This window comes from Mus caroli, chromosome 17 (genome assembly GCF_900094665.2).
Source record: "Mus caroli chromosome 17, CAROLI_EIJ_v1.1, whole genome shotgun sequence".
NCBI classification, from domain to species: Eukaryota; Metazoa; Chordata; class Mammalia; order Rodentia; family Muridae; genus Mus; species Mus caroli.
Window position 1 is genome coordinate 27,890,670 of NC_034586.1, and position 18,876 is coordinate 27,909,545.

An 18,876-nucleotide genomic window follows, 5' to 3' on the forward strand; every position below is an offset into this window, starting at 1 on the left:
AAGGTGCATTTATATATTTGTTCATTTATATACATATATGTGTATGTGTGTGTGTGTTTGTAGAACAATGATAATTAAAGAAAAATAGGTCATGAATTTGAGAGGGAGCAGGGGTTGGAGACATGAGAAGCATAAGAAAGAAAAGAAGGGAGAGAAATTATGCAACATTTTAATTAAAAGTAAAATTCTTCTATCAGATTACTCAGTTACTTTTGAACTCAGCCTCCCACAAAGTCTTAGAGCACAGACACAGATAGGGCAAGTTCTCTGTCATAATGGAAGTGAATGAGACAGTCCAATTCCCAGTGGAACCCTTGGTCCCACCCAAACCTCATGACAGTCTCTGCTGTGCACATCTAGCTTCCCAGCCCCCACCACTACCCTCACTAAGCTCCACTCATAGTGCTTTAAGACTTTTCTAGTTTGTATGTCCAGTTTTCCAGATTCCTCCTACAAACCAGCTCCAAAGGCTTGCACACCGCATGGCCAGGTTTAGTCACAGGCACAGCCCTGCTCTCAGCACTAACTTTAACTCTGTGTGAAGCAGAGTGTTTCTATTGCTGTGACAAATACCTAGGAAAAAAACCAAAAGGAGCAATTCATTTTGACCCACAATTTCACAGAACTCATTGTCACCTGGCTCACTGTTTGTGGATGTCCTGGAACTCACTATATGGATTAGGCTGGCCTCCAACTCAGAGGTTTGCCTACTCTTGCCTTCCAAGTGCTGGGATTAAAGTAGGCTCTATTTTAAATGTCTACCAACTCCTTCTTGCCTACTGGTCAAAATATAGGCCATAAATGCTTACTCTTGGACTGGAGATGGCTCAGCAGTTAAGGGCACTCACTGACTGCTCTTCCAGAGGTCCTGAGTTCAATTCCCAGCAACCACATGGTGGCTCACAGCCCTCTATGATGGGATCTGATGCCCTCCTCTGGTGTGACGGAGAGAGGGACAGTGTATTCTCATATATAAAATAAATAAATAAATCTTAAGAAAAAAAAAAAGTTTAGTCTGAAACTAACCAGACTGCTTGCAATTTATGAGCTGATCTTAATGGAATATAGCAAAACTAAAACTTCAACTGTGTTAGTTCACACAAAACCTAATCCAGGCTTAATAACAAACCAAGTTCTGTTTGCTCAGGATTAAAATCCAAGCCAACTCTACCAGTTTCTAAACCTCTACCACAGTCACAAACATTCAGAATTCCTTAGCACGTAGGCAGTATGGTCCTGGACCGGATAGTTCAGAACTCTTGTACAATAGTAATACCTGCTGATTTACCTGTGATAGCAACACATGGGACACAAAGGCTGTGTGCCTGTTAGCACACAACAAATATCCAAAACATACTAGTTGTCATTGCTCTGCACTAATATTGCTTTATTATTTTAAAATACAAAGATATGCAAGCCCAAAATTCTACAAGTGGAAGCAAAGACCTAGTTTTATAGTAGATGAATTAATGTATGCCATCCTATTGTAAAAGTATTTTCAAACAGTATCATAGGGGCTAGAGAGGTGACTTGGCAGTTAAAAGCACTTGCTGCTCTTGCAGAGGACCTGGGTTCAGTTCCAGTACCTACATGGCAGCTCATAGTGATCTGTAACTCTAGTTCCAGGGGATCTGACACCCTCTTCTGGCCACTGGGAAACCAGTCCCACACATGCTAGACAGACATACATGCAAGCAAAATTCTTGTGCATATAAAATAATTTTTATAAAGAAAAATATAGTTTCCCATAGTAAATAAAATACAATTATCTATTTCCTAAGTATCAATAAGTCATAACCAAATTAATTAGAAATATTTCTAACTTAATATATCACCAACTGTAAGTTATTTGCTTCCAGATTCTTACCATGTTATAAGAATGTACAATAAAGCAGACTTGTTTTGTTTTGCTTTGTCTCCCTATGTGACCTTGGCTGCCCTAGAACTCACTATGTAGACCAGACTCGTCTTAAACTGACAGAGATCCACCTGCCTCTGCCTTCTGAGTGCTGAGATTAAAGGCATGAACCATCATGTTCTGCTGAAGCAGCCTTTTAAATATAAAAGTTAAAAGGAGGCTGGTGAGACGCTCACTGGGTAAAGATACACAACCTGTGACCACAACCCAGAACCCACATGGAGAAAAAAAGAACCAACTTCCGAACAAAGTGAAGCACACACAAGCCTGCATAATATACACAAACATTCACACCAGACACTCTCTCATGCCCAAGGACTCTAAATGTGCAAAAACCAATATACTAAAAGGAAGTGAATGGTCTACCTATTAAACGGTTATAAACTCTATGAACAATTCACCTACCTACAAACTTACTCAAAATACACATCTTTGAAACTACAATCTCCTGAGGGTTAACAGAGAAAATAAGCGATCAGTTGCTGCTCAGAAGCAAAAGGCAGCAAACTGACCGTATAGGGACCCAGCCCCTGCAGGCACCTTGCCCAAGAGCCTACCTTCTTCTCCCTCCCACTGTCTGCCTGTGCAGTTTCTAGCCGGGCTTTGAAGTGTTCACGGTCCAATCTCAGTTGCTCTAATTCTTGTTCTTTTCTTTCCAGGTCTAGAAAAGACAGAAAATTGCTTAAGACATGTCGAACCACATACAACATTCTTACAGTCCTGTGCCTAAGCTCTTTTCCATTTTTCAAGCCATACCAGTGATCTATTTGGGGTTGGAAAGGTGGGGTGGGAACAGATGCTGGAGAGTGAACCCCATCCCATGCACACTAAGCACAGTGTGGTACTGAACTGCCTCCAGTCCTGAGAGAAATTCTCCTGTTCTCTTACTTTGTGATTTTAAGATCTCATTTTCTGCCAGACGGGTACTCAAGACTTCAAGAAAATGAGTTATTTAAAGTACTGAAGGCAGAGCTGGGACGCTTGACTCTCTCATGGCACAAACGTGTGTCTGTGCCATAAAAAGCAGAAGGCATCTCATGAGTGGCTGGTGCCAGCAGGAGCTGACTCACAGAGCAAGTCCCACCAACTGGCAGACTGACTCAATGGAACAACTGCAGTAGTAAACGGAGGCGGGAAGCAACAGAGATCAAGACAAGAACATGCTACAGTGAGGGGGTAGTGACGACGTAACACTTCCTCTCCACCAGCATTTAGCTTATGAGTCAAATGGCCAACAAAAAACTCAAAAGACACCCACATCAATAAACCAACGAGAAGCATATTATCAACTTTAAATACTGTCATACTGTAGAAATACCACTGTTCAAAAAATGGGGTATTTAATTCAAAATTTTAATAGTCTGATCTCAAGGCTAAGAAATCAAATTCTTTTTTTGCCAATATATATACAAGCTTTGAGAATAAATACTAAGAGAGAGCAGCTGGCTAAAGCTTAATATGCTTAGGATCCCAGGGGACTTGGACCTGGCACATGGAGTTTATTAGGTAGGCCTCAGAACTTACATCTCTTCTCTGTAAGGTAACTCTTTCCTATTAACACTTTCATGGACACATCTACTACATTTGCGCCGCCCCCCCCCCCATCCTCCACTCTCATGCTCCTCCCACTGCTGCTGGTCACCTGACTGCCAAGGAGCCTCCTCTTACTCTCCTGGCTTGTGGCTGCTGTTAGGGTTGGGTATGACCTTCTGAGTTTAACCCCTGTCGTGTGAACATGAAGCACAGGTGACTTACCAATGACTACAGCATGAGAAGAACCACTCCCTTTCCTCCAACAACCAGTAGCTGCCAACAGCTCCTCGGGGAGGGGTAAAGAGAAGGCACATTTCTTTTTTTAAGATTTCTATGTGGGGGCTAGAAAGATGGCTCAATGGCTAAGAACACTGGCTGATCTTATAGAGTTTTGTTCCCAGAACCCACATGGCAGCTTACAACTGCCTGAAACTCTGACTCCCGATTCTGGCTCCTCAGTACCAAGTGTGAACAAACATACATACAAGCACTCACACACACATAAAAGAAAAAAATCCTTTTATTTAACTGTATAAATGTTTTGCCTGCATATATGTATCTGTACCATGTTCACACCTGGTGCCAATGGAAGCCAGGAGAGGGTGTCAGATCTCCTGGGACTGGAGTTCTATACAGTTGTGGGTTACCAGTACTGGGACCCAAATCCTAGCCCTCTCTGCAAGAGCAACAAATACTCTTAACCACTGAGCCATCTCTCCAGCCCAAAGAAATTAAATTTTTAACAAGGTTCCTAGCAGAGGCTTTAATTAATCATACTTCAAAACCAACTACTTCAAATCAACAGCCTCAGCTCTCATCACTAGGAGCAGGAAAGGAACACACAGTGGACAAGAGAGCTCAGCTACAGCAACAGGAGTATAAACAGAGGGTAATGAGACCCGAGTAAAGGAGAGTAGCTCAAAGAACATATGCAAGACCACACACCCCTCCACCTCAAGGAGAAAAGGTTCACAGGCTGATGATCAATCATGTGCAGGCAAGGGAAGGGGCACGCTTTGTGCTCCAGAGATCTGAAAAGGCAAAGGAACACTTACACAAAACCCCCAGGGACTGCCTAGAGCCATGTGGCATCCCAAGCATTCTGGAGAAAGAACAAGGAAAGTGTCTCCATTTCCTTGAGACCCTGTCCAAGAAGGAAGATTAGAACCCAAAGGTCAACAACAAGTTGGAGATTACGAAACCGGCTGGCAAGGTCCCGTTCACATTTCCTAGAAACATGCAAGCCGCACTGGACTATTTATTCTCCCCTACGTCAGAGCTTTCTTCCCTGGCTTTTCAGGTATGTCCTACCATATGAACTCTCCTTCGTCCCACTAATCCTGAACACCTATGAAACCAATGAGCAATGGACTAAAATAACACTGTTGAAGACATGTAACCGTGTTGAATGTTAATACACATATACATTATAAGCACAGGTGAACTTTGAAATGCATTCCACATAACCAGACAGAAACTAAATAGTAAAAGTAGCAGCAGTTTCGATATTTGATCTTTGCAACTAGCTCTTAAAGTCTGCTTCTATTATTAAACTTTGCTACTCGAACACAGCCGAAAGGAGGGGAGCAGTTAAATCTCTGCGAATCCTGCATGTAAAAATATACAGAGACCAATTTTAACCATCCAACACTTTTGTTATAGTAAATTCCTCTCTGTGTAGCTTTATGTGAACATGCACAGGTTTTCACACCGAAGCAACAGGCTCAACAAGGCCATTGTCACAATATGGAACCCCAGAAAAGTCCTGGCCATACTGCTCAAGAGACTATGTCCATCCCTACACCAGTTGTATCAGCTGTGTCAGACCACCGCCTAGTGGCCTGATGGAACCATTGCTTGCAACCTACCACCACCACCAGGACATGAGACTATCATGTTGTTTTATGCTGCACCCCAAGGGCTTAGGAAAATGTTTGGAATGTTGTAGACACTACCTGAATATTTTCACATGAGTATCACTTCTTTATACATTCTTCATCTTCTACTTGGACAGAAAAATACAACTTTAGTTAAAACAAAAGATCTTCCTTAAGAATGTACTGCTTTTAAGTCAGGTAGGTGGTGGTGCATCCTTTTAATCCCAGCACTCAAGAGGCAAAGGCAGGCTGAACTCTGAGTTCAAGGCTAGCCTGGTCTACAGATGGAGTTCCAGGACAGCCGGGACTATACAAAGAAACCCTGTCTGGGGGTTGGGGACTGGGGGCAGGGGGAATATACTGCCTTTGGCCAGGAGTGGTAGTGCACGTCTTTAATCCCAGCACTTAGGAGGCAGAAGGCAGATCTCTATATGAGTTTCAGGCCAACCTGATCTACATAGCATCTCTAAAACAGTCATAAAAACAATACATAAAAAATACATTGCCTTTGTAAATGTTTTAAATCTACAAACATAAATAATATAGACAATGCAATGATTGATACACAGAACGGAAACATCTTACACAAACTGTGTATGAAAACAGGGTATCTGTCACCCAGCCTAGCTGCTTCCACTGCTTTTGGCACTCAGAACAGGAGAGTCTCTAGCAACACAACTGCATAGAGGCTGGCACATTAGACAGACTAGGGATAGAGGGAAGCCATGTACGCCACAGACTATTTCAACAGCAATACTTTATACAGCTCAGGCTTTGTTTGGGGGTTTAGATCAGAGTCTCACTGTATTTTCCAGAATCCAGCTGCCCCAGCCTGGGATTATAGGTGTAAGCCACACATAGCCCAATAGGTTTGAGTTTGAATTGTTTTGGTGGTATTGGTAGCTGGGGTTTTTTTTGTTTTGTTTTGTTTTGTTTTGTTTTTGAACACAGATCAAAAACGTTCAGATCACACTGGGATCTGGTTTCTCTTCCCCTGTTACCTGGCATGTCTATAACACGTCATCAGCTGTTTTCCATTAATGTGAAATACTTTTTACCACAACAGCTGTCTGAAAACACAAACACTTTTAAATAACCACTAGCTTTTTCCTCCCCAGCACTGTGGGAGCTTCAGAGAAAGGAGTGCAATACTGACAAGCTCCATCTCACTCTGAGCTGAGACTTGGGTGGCATATTCCCTGCCAAGCACATGGAATGTAGTCCCATGGTCTTCGGACTTTCAAACCCCAGTCCAGGTGCTATCAGGGCCAAACTCACTGTGAGAGCTTGACAGGTAGACTTGTTCCTTGCCTCTTTCTGCCCAACATTCCCTGGATTAAGTACACTTTGGCAGACCCTACCTCCACCTGCACATGGCCTGTTCTTCACTATCTTCCCTTTCTGGCCTCCTTATATATTCACACAGACCTCACTGTGACCATGGTTAAAACTCTCCTGACAAAATGGACTAGAGCCCAACAGGCCTCACTGTTCCCCTATGACATTCTAAGGACCTGGGGACTATACTTGAAGCTATCTTTTCAGGGAAATGCTTGACAGATACTTCTGCAACTTGCCAGGGTTTCATCAGACTGTCAGCCCTTTGTCAGGCGTTCCCACTCACATGGTTTTCCACAGCAAACAGACACCTCCACAATGATTCTGCATCCTACACGTTTCCCAGGAATAAGCCATTGCAGTAGCTCAAGGGCTCCTGAACTAAAGACCCAGCTCTGGGCCACTGTTCCAGAGGAGCTGTTAAGTATCTCAGGTGTACAGACTAACCCAGTGATCCACAGAAGACGTCCACGTACGTTTACCTGTTGAACACTGCTTTAGTCTAGCCAATTCATTTCCACAGTAAGTGGACTGTACACTGGACAACCTGCACTTTCCAACATGCGGAACTGAAATCCATTGGCCTACTATACCAAATGCTGTCCCCTCTCTCTTGAATAAACTACTTCTAGGATGCCTTTTAACTGCCCCCTAAGTCTACTCCTTCATAAAGCTGCCTAGGCTTCCCCCAGCCAACCCCCTTAGGATTCTGCTGCCCTTTTATGGTTGGGAGACATCTGTGACATTACCTCCCCTTATACTGTCTTTGTTTTTCTTTTCTTTCTCCCTACTCCCCAAGATTACAACCACCTGGTGTACTCGTAGATTCTTTCAAATAACCAGTAGAGGGCTCTCATGGACTGAGATCCTCAAAGCTCACAAGCCATTCTAGTGGTATCTAAAAATCCCAACCATCCTGTCCCATTTGAAGGCACAGGACTCTTGGATGTAAGGACAATATGGATTTGGCACTTCACCCCACCCTCCACAGGGTTACCTGGATGGTTAGACAGGCATGTCCTTCCTCACCATCCCATGCACATCCCTTCCTAAACTAAATATCCAGTTGAAGAGGACAGCCTTCCCTGATTGAGGAAGACCATTCCTCAGCCAAGGACATATAAATAGCTGTGCTCCCTGCTAGAACTGCCAAACAAACTCCTTAACCTCTGAAGGCTCTGCTCCTGAAGCTGGCCAGGACTCAGCTAACCCTTTACCATCCTCACTGTGATTATAGAAAATTATAGAAGAACTCAGTCACGGACTCTGTCCTATTAGCTGAATGGTCTTAGATGATAACTGAAAGCCCCACAGTGCTCTCACTCCGTCTCAGTCTCAACTGAGACCTCAACACAATCAACAACAGTGCAGGACTCCTCTACCAGTCCGTTCTTCCAGTGCTCCATGCTGAAGAGTACTGATAATGTTTTCACAGGAGTACTTTCCAACTCGGTAAACCTCAAGTCAAGGCTATCCTAAGCTCACCGTGTGATAGTGTCTGAGTCACAACGGAAGCTGCTAGGCTGTGAATCTGTCAGGATGCTCTCTCCAGTACACCAGGAGCTCAAGGAGCTTCCCAGCTGGAAAACACTTCCCCCAAGATTCCTACAATACAGGCACCATACAAACCATTTAGAATGATTAAGTTATCTCAAACTCGCCACATCCTTGGAGACTTGGGGGAGAAGTAACAGAGTCCTAGGGATCTTACTTGGGGGCCCAGTATATAACCAGGCAAGTGTTCTACTGTTCTCAGATGAGTGCTTTATCATTCCAGAAAACACAACGAAACGCTGATCAGCATGTAGGACACAGATGTCCTGCCCTTCCGTATCCCCATCATGCCTGATCCTGACCTACAAGGCTGTGCCTTCCCTTCATTTCCAGAACCTATCTTGTTTTCTCATGATCCCACCCATCCAGTCAGAGTCCAATGGAGCCTAGGACTCACCCTGAGGCTCACCAACCCTTCTAAGTCATCTGATGCTCAGATTTAAGCCATCCTCCAAAACACACCACTTCATCAGTATTTTCGTATCTGTCCATTTGGAGGTTCCAAGGCCTCTGACCTCAGCGAAACCCCTCCCACCCTTCACGAACATCCCACCTTCACTCTTCTGCCTCTGCTATCTGAGAGTCCTTCACAAGCAGGAAAACCTTCTGACAGATCCAAACAACAATCTTTACTCCATTTGTGACTGTCACACATCTTTCCTTTTCCTTCTTAAATGGTGTTTTGCGGGCGATACGGAGTAGCTCTTTTGGAGAACCTGGGGTTCAATTCCCAGCACCTGTAACAACTGTAACTCCAGTAACAGAGGATCCAACACCCTCTTCTAATTCCCTCAGCTATGGCACACAACGAGGCACACACACACATGCATACACACTCAGACATATAAAATCATATTTTACAAAACAGAAAGTGTGCCTTTGTTTCAGTGTTGGTTCTTTAAAGATGCTTAGACAAGACACTGCTTGCCTACCCAGCTTCTCACAGGCAGGTCTCCTGCTAGCTCAGAATCGTTTCGCATGCTATCTGGTACCTGTTTTATCTGCTCAGGCACTTGCGAGATCTCTGTGAGTGAAAGGCCAGCCTGATCTACATAGAGAATGCCAGGACAGCGGGGTTACCAAGTTAGACCCTGTCACAAAAAAAGAAAGAGAATTCACAAGCAAAAGCTAGATAAAGGGTGCTGTAGAAGGCCATCTCTTCAACCTTGCCTTGGCCAGAAAAGTGGGGGTCGTCAGGGTAAGCCTAAGTTGAAAGTTTACCGTGACCTCACAGGAAGAAATGAGGTATGCCTAATGCCTAATGCCTAATGTAGAGCTCATGTCTGGGTAGTCAGAGCTACTCTGGGCAAGGCTTACCTGTCAGAAAAGCTCTGCCGTCACAGTAAGGTCTAGTTAGGTCTTGGCCTAGCACCAGTTTGCTACGGGATTTTATCCTACGAACAAGGAGCAGCTATTGAAATGGCTTCATTCCAGTAGTAGAATGATAGAATCAAACAAAAATGACCAGGCTGGGGGCTGGAGAGATGGCTCAGCGGTTAAGAGCACTGACTGCTCTTCCAAAGGTCCTGAGTTCAAATCCCAGCATTCACATGGTGGCTCACAACCATCTGTAATAAGATCTGATGCCCTCTTCTGGGGTGTCTGAAAACAGCTACAGTGTACTTATATAATAAATAAACAAACAAACAACCCTTTAAAAAAGCCGGGCAGTGGTGGCACACGCCTTTAATCCCAGCACTTGGGAGGCAGAGGCAGGCGGATTTCTGAGTTCGAGGCCAGCCTGCTCTACAGAGTGAGTTCCAGGACAGCCAGGGCTACACAGAGAAACACCTTGGAGGTACAGCTCCAAGGTGTGTGGTCCAGGACTGTTCTCTGAGAAGACCAGGGCAGGCCAGTAAGAAGAAACACAAGGGAATCAGTATAAGTCAGGCAAAAGAAAGTAAAAATGATCTTGCTAGCTAGCTAGCTAAGTGGAAATATGCCCTGCCATTTGTCAGGCTACAATAGCAGGCAGATACAGCCAGCTGCCAAGTAAACAGAAAACGTTATATCTCCCATTAACTGGAACATGTCACAATGCTGCTTTCTTGGAGTGACCACTCACTTCTTATTCATCAAATTCATTTTGAAAGCTCCCCCGCTTTCAGAAGGAAAAGCCTGATCTGGCCTGAAGAGTTACGGTGACACACAAATACAGCCTGACTTCCCTCTAGCCTCAGAGGTACAGGCAAGGTATGTCTAAACAGTATTCTACATTTATGTGAACTTTCACTGTTTACAAGCAAACGAGACCTGGGTCCACTTCATACTCAGCCTCTAGTTGCCTCTTTACACAAAGCTCCACCTTGCTATGAGCTTTCAAAGCATAGCTCAAGGACTTAGGGGGCTGAACCATTCCTATCCACGGTTTGAGGCCAGCCTGGGCTGCACAGAGAATTCAAGGTTATCCCAGGATATATAATGAAGCCATCTCCAATATAAACACTGTTTCATTCCCACACCACCTAAGTCCATGCCTCCACCCAAGGCCCAGTGAGGTACCTCCTATTCCTCTGGTATATGGTCATGCATACATCAATGAGTCATAAACCTGATCTAGTCAGATACAGATCTGGTCCCTGATTAACTTAGGATCGACATTTAGAGTCTGAATAATCAAGCAAGCAATGGGAAAAAATGCTAAGTCAGAGTCAGGGTCAGGCAGATGTTGGAGATCACAAATGCATTCAGCAGTCACTAGCATCAAGAAAATGACTAAAGCTTTATGTGTGCCTGAGACTGCCTTGGGGAGGCTACGATGAAATAGGACTAGGCTGGGCCTTAAGCACCTGCACTGTCTAAAGACTGTTGAACAGCAGTTTTCAACCTGTGACTCGCAATCTCTAGGGGTCGAGGGGGGTGGTGTCGAAAGACCCTTTCACAGAGGTCACCTAAGAGGATCAGAAAACAAAGATACTTACATTACGATTCATAACAGCAGCAAGATCATAGTTATGAAGTAATTTTAAGTTTGGAGGTTCACAACAACATGAGGAACTATGTTAAAGGGTCACAGTGTTAGGAAGGATGAGAACCTCTGGTCTCGAGAAAGGTGAATAGGCAAAGGAGGCCAAGAGGACATCACAGAGACAAATGGGGAAGGGACACAGGTCCCAGGAAGGCCACAAACCTCAAGTAGATAGCTCCTGTAGCCTGACTTTACCAAGTTACCAGGTTCATGTGTGGCCCCCAGACTGCCTTGGGAAGGACACTGGCGTCTAATCCCTAACGAATGAGAGCCTGATCTATTTTGCCGACCACTGGTTCATGGCTTTACAGTGAAACAATCAACCAGCAGGCTAATGCACTCTGTTACCAGGCAGCATTTTCCTTTTCTGGAAATAAATGCACAGACACTAATTGCTCTCAAAATTTGCCAGTTGAGCATGAGATTAGAATGAGGCAGTTAAGAAGTCAATAGCCGGCGACAGGAGGAGTAAGGCCCCCACAAAGAATGGTGACACAGCCAGGGAATGGTGACAGCTCTGTTGTTCCCTCTCTGGGAGAGCACTGAGTTATTGGAGCCCAGTAGGAGGTAGACTATGGAAGAAGCCACTGGGAGGGGCACTTGTTGTGGAAGAATGCAACCCAGCCCCTGGACTAACAAGTGGGGCAGAGGGCAGGCTGGCGGCCCTCCCACCTACTCCCTCTCTCTTTGCTCAGAGAGGCCTTCTTTGGTCAGCCCTGCCAACTCCAGTCTGTAGGGGGTTGACCTCCCAGAGCACAGTACAAGGCAGAAGTTAACAGAAATTAATAAGAAGACTCCTGAAAGAATGGGGGCAGGGTTCCGTGTAACCATAATCGTTCACCCTTTATTTTTGTTTGTTTGCTTGTTTTTCGAGACAGGGTTACTCTGTGTAGCCCTGGCTGTCCTGGAAATCACTCTGTAGACGAGGCTGGCCTTGAACTCAGAAATCCACCTGCCTCTGCCTCCCAAGTGCTGGGATTAAAGGTGTGCGCCACCACGCCTGGCAATCCTTTATTTTTTATTCCTAAATTCACATGCATTGGCATTTTGCCTGCATGCATGTCTGTGTGAGGATAATAGATCCCCTGGAACTGGAGTTCCAGACAGTTGTGAACTTCACAAACTTCTAACTGCTTCACCCTTCTAACTGTATAGGGCTGGCTAACTGGCCAAGTCCATATGCACAAACTAGAAACCCATATTCTGATCCCTTCTAGCTCGCTATTTAGGCAATCTGGCCCCCAACCCCCACAATACCCCACAGCCTGCTTCCAAGTAGATCACCATACTGCTTGTTTCTCGAATCTCAGGCTAGGCTTGAACTCAGTATGTAGGTGTGAATGATCCTCAACTCCTGATCCTTATACCTCCACCACTTAAGGACTGGATTACAGGCATGCACCATCAAGTCTGGCTCAGAAACCTACATTCTTGAATCAAGATACTCTCTTGGTGGGGGAGGGGAGAGGGGTAGAAGACAATACTTTCAGGATGACATGACACACCACACTGGTATGGGGGAGGGGCTGCAATCAGGATGTAAAGTGGATAAATAAATAAATAAATAAATAAATGGGAGAAAAAAAGATACTTCCTTATTTGGACTTACAGCTCTAACCATTACTTGGGTTTTTAAGGTGTACACTATGAAGCCACACTATGAGAGCTGGCAGTCAGATGTAACTTGAGAAATTAGCCTTACCCACCAAAAGCTGATGTCATTGCAATCCAGTCCCGATTGGTAAAGTGCTGACAAAAGCTCCAAATACCTCCCAAAAAATTTAACAGGGTTCCAGACTAGTATCTGATATGTTGCTCAAACGTCAGACATCTGGATAGACAAGTCCTAGCAATCCTGCACTTCGCTCAACTCCCTGCCCACCCAAAGACAAGCAGCATGCATGAGGTAAGACTCACTTTTTTCCACCATCTTTAATTTCTGGAAACTTTCCAGTAACTCCCCATTTAGTATTCTGGGTAAGAAGTCCCGTATTTGCATCACTTCCGTCGTCAGCCGTTCCAGGTCCTTCTTTCTGACTTTAACAAATTCTTCTTTAGATTCCATGATCTAAAAGAACAAGTAGATCTTAGCATTGTGGTATTTCTCTTCAGATGACTAGAACTAGCACCCCAAATCGACCTGCTCCCTTTTCTTTCATGCCTCTTACATTCATAATTGCCTCACAAATGTGTTTACATACGTACCTGTGTGTGTGTTAAAAGGTTTTGTTCGGTTTTTGAGAGGATCTCACTGTGTAGCCTTGGCTGTTCTGGAACTATGTAGACTAAGCAGTGTGCCAGCCTCTGCCTCCCTAGTGCTGGGTTACAGTCTCTTCCACCACTCTTGGCACCTAATGTCCCTCCTGTTACACATATATGGAAATAGATGTGTGTGTGTGTGTGTATACATGGGCTTTATATACAGAGGGCCTTGATGACAGGGACAAGGGTGATGATTCACACCCACAACCCTAGCTTCTCAAGAGACTGAGGGTGAAATATGGCTTTGCCCAAGCGTTGGAGGCCAGCCTGAGCAACATATCAAGACTGATTCAGTAAGAACAAATATGGTGGAAGAGGGAATGGAAATACGAAAGGGGAAAAACCGAACTCATATTCCTAAAAGCCAAAGAAAACGCCTGTAAGTTAATGCGCCCTAGGCTGAACTGCTCGGGTGGGATCCCTGCGGCCGCATTTGGCTTTTGCTAACCCCTAACATTCACACCATCATACAATGGCATCCTACAGGAAGTAGGCATTAACCAGGCCCTCTCATGAAGGGACATCAGGGGCAGAACCCAGATAAGTGAGTTCTCAGCTCCGGCTCCCCGGAGCCTCACGGCCTGAGGCCTGCTACCACTTTTTAACCTGAAGGCATCCACAGATGATTTGGAACTGCGCCTCGTGTCTCCGGCCCTGGCCCACCCTCGCGCGGCTCCTGGCCAGGTCCCCTCAGGGCTACAGGGACATCTCCTCAGGCACTGGACCCGCCCTGAGGGGAGTAATCAGCAGCAGCTCCCATATGTAGGGCACCCACTGACCCGGCAGGCCTCCTCAGTACCGGACCCGTCGCCCATGGTCGCGTCCATAGCCGCTGCCTCAGCCTCGTGCGCCTGCGCAGAGCTCTCTAACACGCACACACAAAAACGCGGGAATCTTAAGATGCCCCACGATACGGAAAGCCACAAGGTTCAAATCTCGACGATTTGCTCTTCACTCTCGTTTTCTGGGTACAGGGATGAGATGGACCCGGATTCTACTGTAGCTCTCCTACTTCAGTTGCATTTCAGACTTGTTACCTGCAAAATGAGGCCTGAGAGTCAAGCAGAATTCGTCCTTCCCTGTTTAGGGAGAAGATGCTACAACCAAACCTACACACTGTGAGAAACCGCGCAGGGAAAACCTCGTCATCCCTTGGCCCCAAGTGCTTCTGTGCCAGCACTTGGGTGGTGGAAGCTGGAGTTCAAGACAAATTTGCTACATAGCATGGGAAAATCTAGCCTGGGCTACATGGGGGTAAAAGAAAAAAAAATCAAAATTAAATAACCAGAGCTTGGAAGAATATACTAATCTAATAATTCTCATGCTTGATGACGTAGAGTTTTAGATGTCCCTAAAGTTAGCACAATTGTTAAAAGCCTTCTTTTATGTTGGTTTAGTATGTTCCCGCTTGTGCTGGTTTATGTCAACTTGACACAAGCTAAAGTCATGGGAGGAGGGAACCTCAGTAAAGAAAATGTCTCTATAAAATCAGATTGTAGGCAGGCCTGTAAGGCATTGTCTTAGTGACTGATGGGGAGGACCCCGCCTGTTATGGGCGGTGCCATCCCTGGACTGGTGGTCCTGGGTTCGGATTTCTGAGTTCGAGGCCAGCCTGGTCTACAAAGTGAGTTCCAGGACAGCCAGGGCTACACAGAGAAACCCTGTCTGGGGGGGGGGGACGGGGGGAACCTTTTCCTCCCCAGCTTGCTTTTTGGTCCTGGTGTTTGAAAATCTCACTACCCACTGCTCAGAACTGTGTGTTTTGTTTGTTTGTTTTCGAGACAGGGTTTCTCTGTGTAGCCCTGGCTGTCCTGGCACTCACTTTGTAGACCAGGCTGGCCTCGAACTCAGAAATCTGCCTGCCTCTGCCTCCCGAGTGCTGGGATTAAAGGCGTGCGCCACCACGCCCGGCCGAACTGTGTGTTTTGAATACAGGACTTACAGAGCCAAGTTAGATCCTCAAATATTCCCTCTACAATAGACATCCCTGCATCTGACCCAGACGTCCTGTGTGTGGATTTGCTGATTCCCCATTCAACAAGCCTGCACCTGTCTCAAGATGCGGCGGAAGGCTTGCTGTCATGCCACTACACACCCCTAGATCTATCCTAGGACCCTGCAGAAACGGATTGCTCACCACACCACACCTCTGTAAGTGCCCCTGATGCTGCAGGGATGGGTTGTTCTCTCTCCTCTCCAAAATCCCACACCTGTCCTAAAAAGCTGCAAGGGTCTCCTCTCTACCTCTGCACTTGTCCCAGGACATTGGGAGGTTGGCCATCCCCTCTATAATGCTACATCAAGACTCAAGGCACTATCCTGGCGGAAACGGGGCGGGGGGTGGTTGTGGGGGCTGCCCCTGTGCTGTCGTCAGCCTCGGGCTGCCGGATGACGGCCTTCCTCCTGGGTCTCAAGTCTGTCCAGGGAAGCCCGCGGAGTGAATGGAGGTGGCAGGATCGCCGCTTCCCCGATAGACCTTTGTTAGCTTTGCTTAGACTCTAAAACTGCATCAAACCAGCCGTAGGCGTTCTGTTGGAGGAGACCTGACCCCCAACTAACCGCTCTGTCAACCGTCCTGAACCTGGACCACTCTCAGGACGCACTTCAAGCAGCGCTGCTACAGCGTCTACCCGCACAGGGGCCACGAGGGCTCCCTGGGCGCGCGGCGAGCGGCGCACCGGTGACGCCATCACCCGCGCGCCGCAGCCCATACGCAGACGCAGTCCGGATCGCTCGGCGGCGAGCGGCACGCGCGCAGCCTGGGGATGCTGAAGCGAGTGCGATGGCTCTCGCCATGCAATCTTCCGAGTTCCTGTTCGCCCAGCGGCTGGCCTCCAGTGAGAAGGGCGTCCGCGACCGCGCAGTGAGGAAGCTGCGGCAGTATCTCAGCGCCAGGACGCAGAGCGACACAGGTGCGGGCCTGGGTTCGTGCGGCGAGGGTCGCGCCAGTTGGCGGGGGTGCGGCTGCGGCTGCTACGGGCTGTGCGGCGGAACTCCTGGCCTTGAGTCCCAGCTCACCACTGGCCCAGTTCACCGAGGCTCGTTTGTGTTTCTCTTTGCCTTCCTTGGATAGTGCCTGTAGGCGCTGGCGTGCGTTAGTTGCCCTGAGAGGAACTCTGGCAATGTGGTGGCAGGACCTCGTGGCGATGGAGTGGAGTATGGGTGAATGCGGGAATGTATACCGGTAGTGCGGAAAAGTGCAGGAGAAAGTCCCTCTAAAGGAGCCTCCTGTGCTCTGTTGAGATTTTGACAAAGAGGAAGTTGGCCAGGCAGACGCAAGAAAGAGCTAAGTGTGCCCTAAGCCAGAGAAATCTAAGTTGGCGCGCAAGGCATGTTGAAATAAAATTGAACCTGGGGGCAGTGTAGCCACATCACTGGCTTTCTCGTTTGTGTTTTAGCTGCCGTGAAATGCATTGCAGGGATTTATTTAAGTGATCCAGAATAGGTTCTGTGGTTTTAGGTTGCAGCCAGTTGGCCGAAGTTTGAACTACATGTTGCTATATCTACTTAAATTTGAAGTCTGGGGGGGCGCGGGGAGGGGCGGAGAGATTGCTCAGCGGTTCAAGTCTCAGTACCCACGTGGCAGCTCAACCCTTTCCTGGAAAGGAGTCACCTCCTCTCACCTCTGCTAACCACCAGCATGCACGTGGTGTGCATACATAGAAGCAAGCAAATCTCATAGACCTCAATTAAATTTTTTTTAAATGGTTTTTGATTGAAATCTGCCACAGGTGAGAGCACATACCATTCATTCCAGCATTGGAAGGCTGAGGACAGCCAGGGCCACAGAGCAAACAAGACCTTGTCTCCCAGAAAGGAAGAGAAGTCTGATAAAGGCGTAAAGACTAGTTTTTTTCTTAACTATTAGTGTGTGTGTGTTTATGTATGTGTGTGCTTATAGGCACTCGAAGAGGTTGAGTTCCAAAAGTTACCTGTTTCCACCGTGGAATCCAGAAGTAAAACTCAGGCAGTAGGGCTGACCAAGCAAGCTATTTGTTGCCTGCTGAGCCACCTTGGCAACTGTGCTTCCCACCCGGATCCCCTCTCCCCCATAACATTTCTGTTAAGGATTGCCCCAGAAACTCAGTTTACTCCACTCTCCCCTCCAAACACCTGTTCTCTCCTGCTGCTTCTTCCATTTTTCTCACCACATTGCCCTGACTCTTCATCACACGCACACATTGTCCCTCTGTCCTGCCTTCTCAACAACTTGAATTACTCTGTCTTAACCAGAGGTTCCTTTATTTTACCTAGATTTCTGGCCCATCCATTCCCTTAACTCCCTTGTGCCTTTTGTTTGTTTTGGTCCCTACCCCCACCTCTCAGACAGGGTCTTTCTGTGTAGCCCTGGCTGTCCAAGAACTCACTCTGTAGACCAGGCTGACCTCGAACTCAGAGAGTTAGCCTGTGAAGTGCTAGGATTAAAGTTGTGAGCCACCACTGCCTGGTTTGTTTGTTTGTTTTTGGTTTTTTGATACAGGATTTCTCTGTGTTAAAGCCCTGGCTGTTCTCAAGCTAGTCTCACACTCTTCAGAGATTCACCTCCCTCTATCTCCTGAGTTCTGGGGTTAAAGGCTTTCATCCAGGGCTTCCATTGTGCCTCTTTAAACTGCCCTCCACAAATGGCCCAGGTCATTTTCCTAAAGCAAATCTCATCTTACTGCTGCTTCCCCTGAAGGCCACAGTCCTGTCAGATACTGTGGTGTCCTCACCTGCTCTTCTGATTCCTCAGTAGTCAGTTAAACTCTTAGGCCCAGCACAGCAGGCACACTTTTCTCACCTCCTCCCCCTTGCATTCAGGCTTCTTCTACAAAGAATCACTTCTGAGAGAAATCCTCCTTTACTATCTCCCTGGTACCTCTTGAATTATAAACTATGTGTCCCTTTTATAGTGCTTAGATACATGGGGGGAGGACGGGCTATTTGTTTGGAGACAGGATTTCCTGGAGCCAGGGCTGGTCTCTACTACCTATACTGACAATGAATGACCTTGTCCCCAGCTATGTACAGATAACTTTGTTTCTGAACTCTATGGTTTGAATCCTTTCTCTTTAAGGCCTCCGTTTGTCTCTTTAGCCATGGGTAAAAGCGTGGAGCCTTAGGAGAGCCTTCAGGAGACAAAAGCAAACAGGTACAGTCCACCTGGCCCGGAGGCAGCCAGAGATCATGCTTCTGACTCCCTGGAACAGGCCCAGGGCACAAGGACCTGAAGCCATTGGCTCATGTCAGTATCCCAGGGTCCTTGCTGATGATTTATCTTGGTCCCCCATTCATCATCATGGACACTTTGTGGAATATCGTAGGCCTTCAAAAAATAAAATAACTGTAGAGGGACTGGAGAGATGGCTCAGCAGGTTAGAACATTTGCTCTTGAACCTGTGTGGTGGCTCATAACCATCTATAACTCCAGTTCCTAGGTATCTGAC

General features: G+C 46.6%; 2 protein-coding genes across 4 annotated transcripts in view; one reads left to right on the forward strand and one right to left on the reverse strand.

The window, feature by feature from the left end:
• Nucleotides 1-16,099, reverse strand: part of Hsf2bp (heat shock transcription factor 2 binding protein) — an 81,677-nt gene extending 65,578 nt beyond the window's left edge. Inside the window, exons 1-4 of one of the 3 annotated variants that reach the window (XM_021149248.2) lie at nt 16,010-16,099; nt 14,230-14,487; nt 13,106-13,256; nt 2,476-2,579 (exon numbers count right to left, since the gene is read on the reverse strand). In XM_021149248.2, coding sequence (XP_021004907.1) covers nt 2,476-2,579; nt 13,106-13,256; nt 14,230-14,277 — 303 coding nt within the window. In that variant the 5' untranslated portion in view covers nt 14,278-14,487; nt 16,010-16,099. Of the gene's footprint in view, nt 1-2,475; nt 2,580-4,506; nt 4,575-13,105; nt 13,257-14,229; nt 14,488-15,694; nt 15,753-16,009 lie in introns of those variants that run through there. The other 2 variants (XM_021149249.2, XM_029470891.1) reach the window with 2 other exon arrangements.
• An 84-nt stretch (nt 16,100-16,183) lies between these two features.
• Rrp1b (ribosomal RNA processing 1B) overlaps nt 16,184-18,876 on the forward strand; it is a 24,692-nt gene continuing 21,999 nt past the window's right edge. The window contains exon 1 of the mRNA XM_021149391.2: nt 16,184-16,362. Within this exon, the coding sequence (XP_021005050.1) occupies nt 16,233-16,362 (130 nt within the window). The 5' untranslated portion in view covers nt 16,184-16,232. The remainder of the gene's footprint in view (nt 16,363-18,876) is intronic.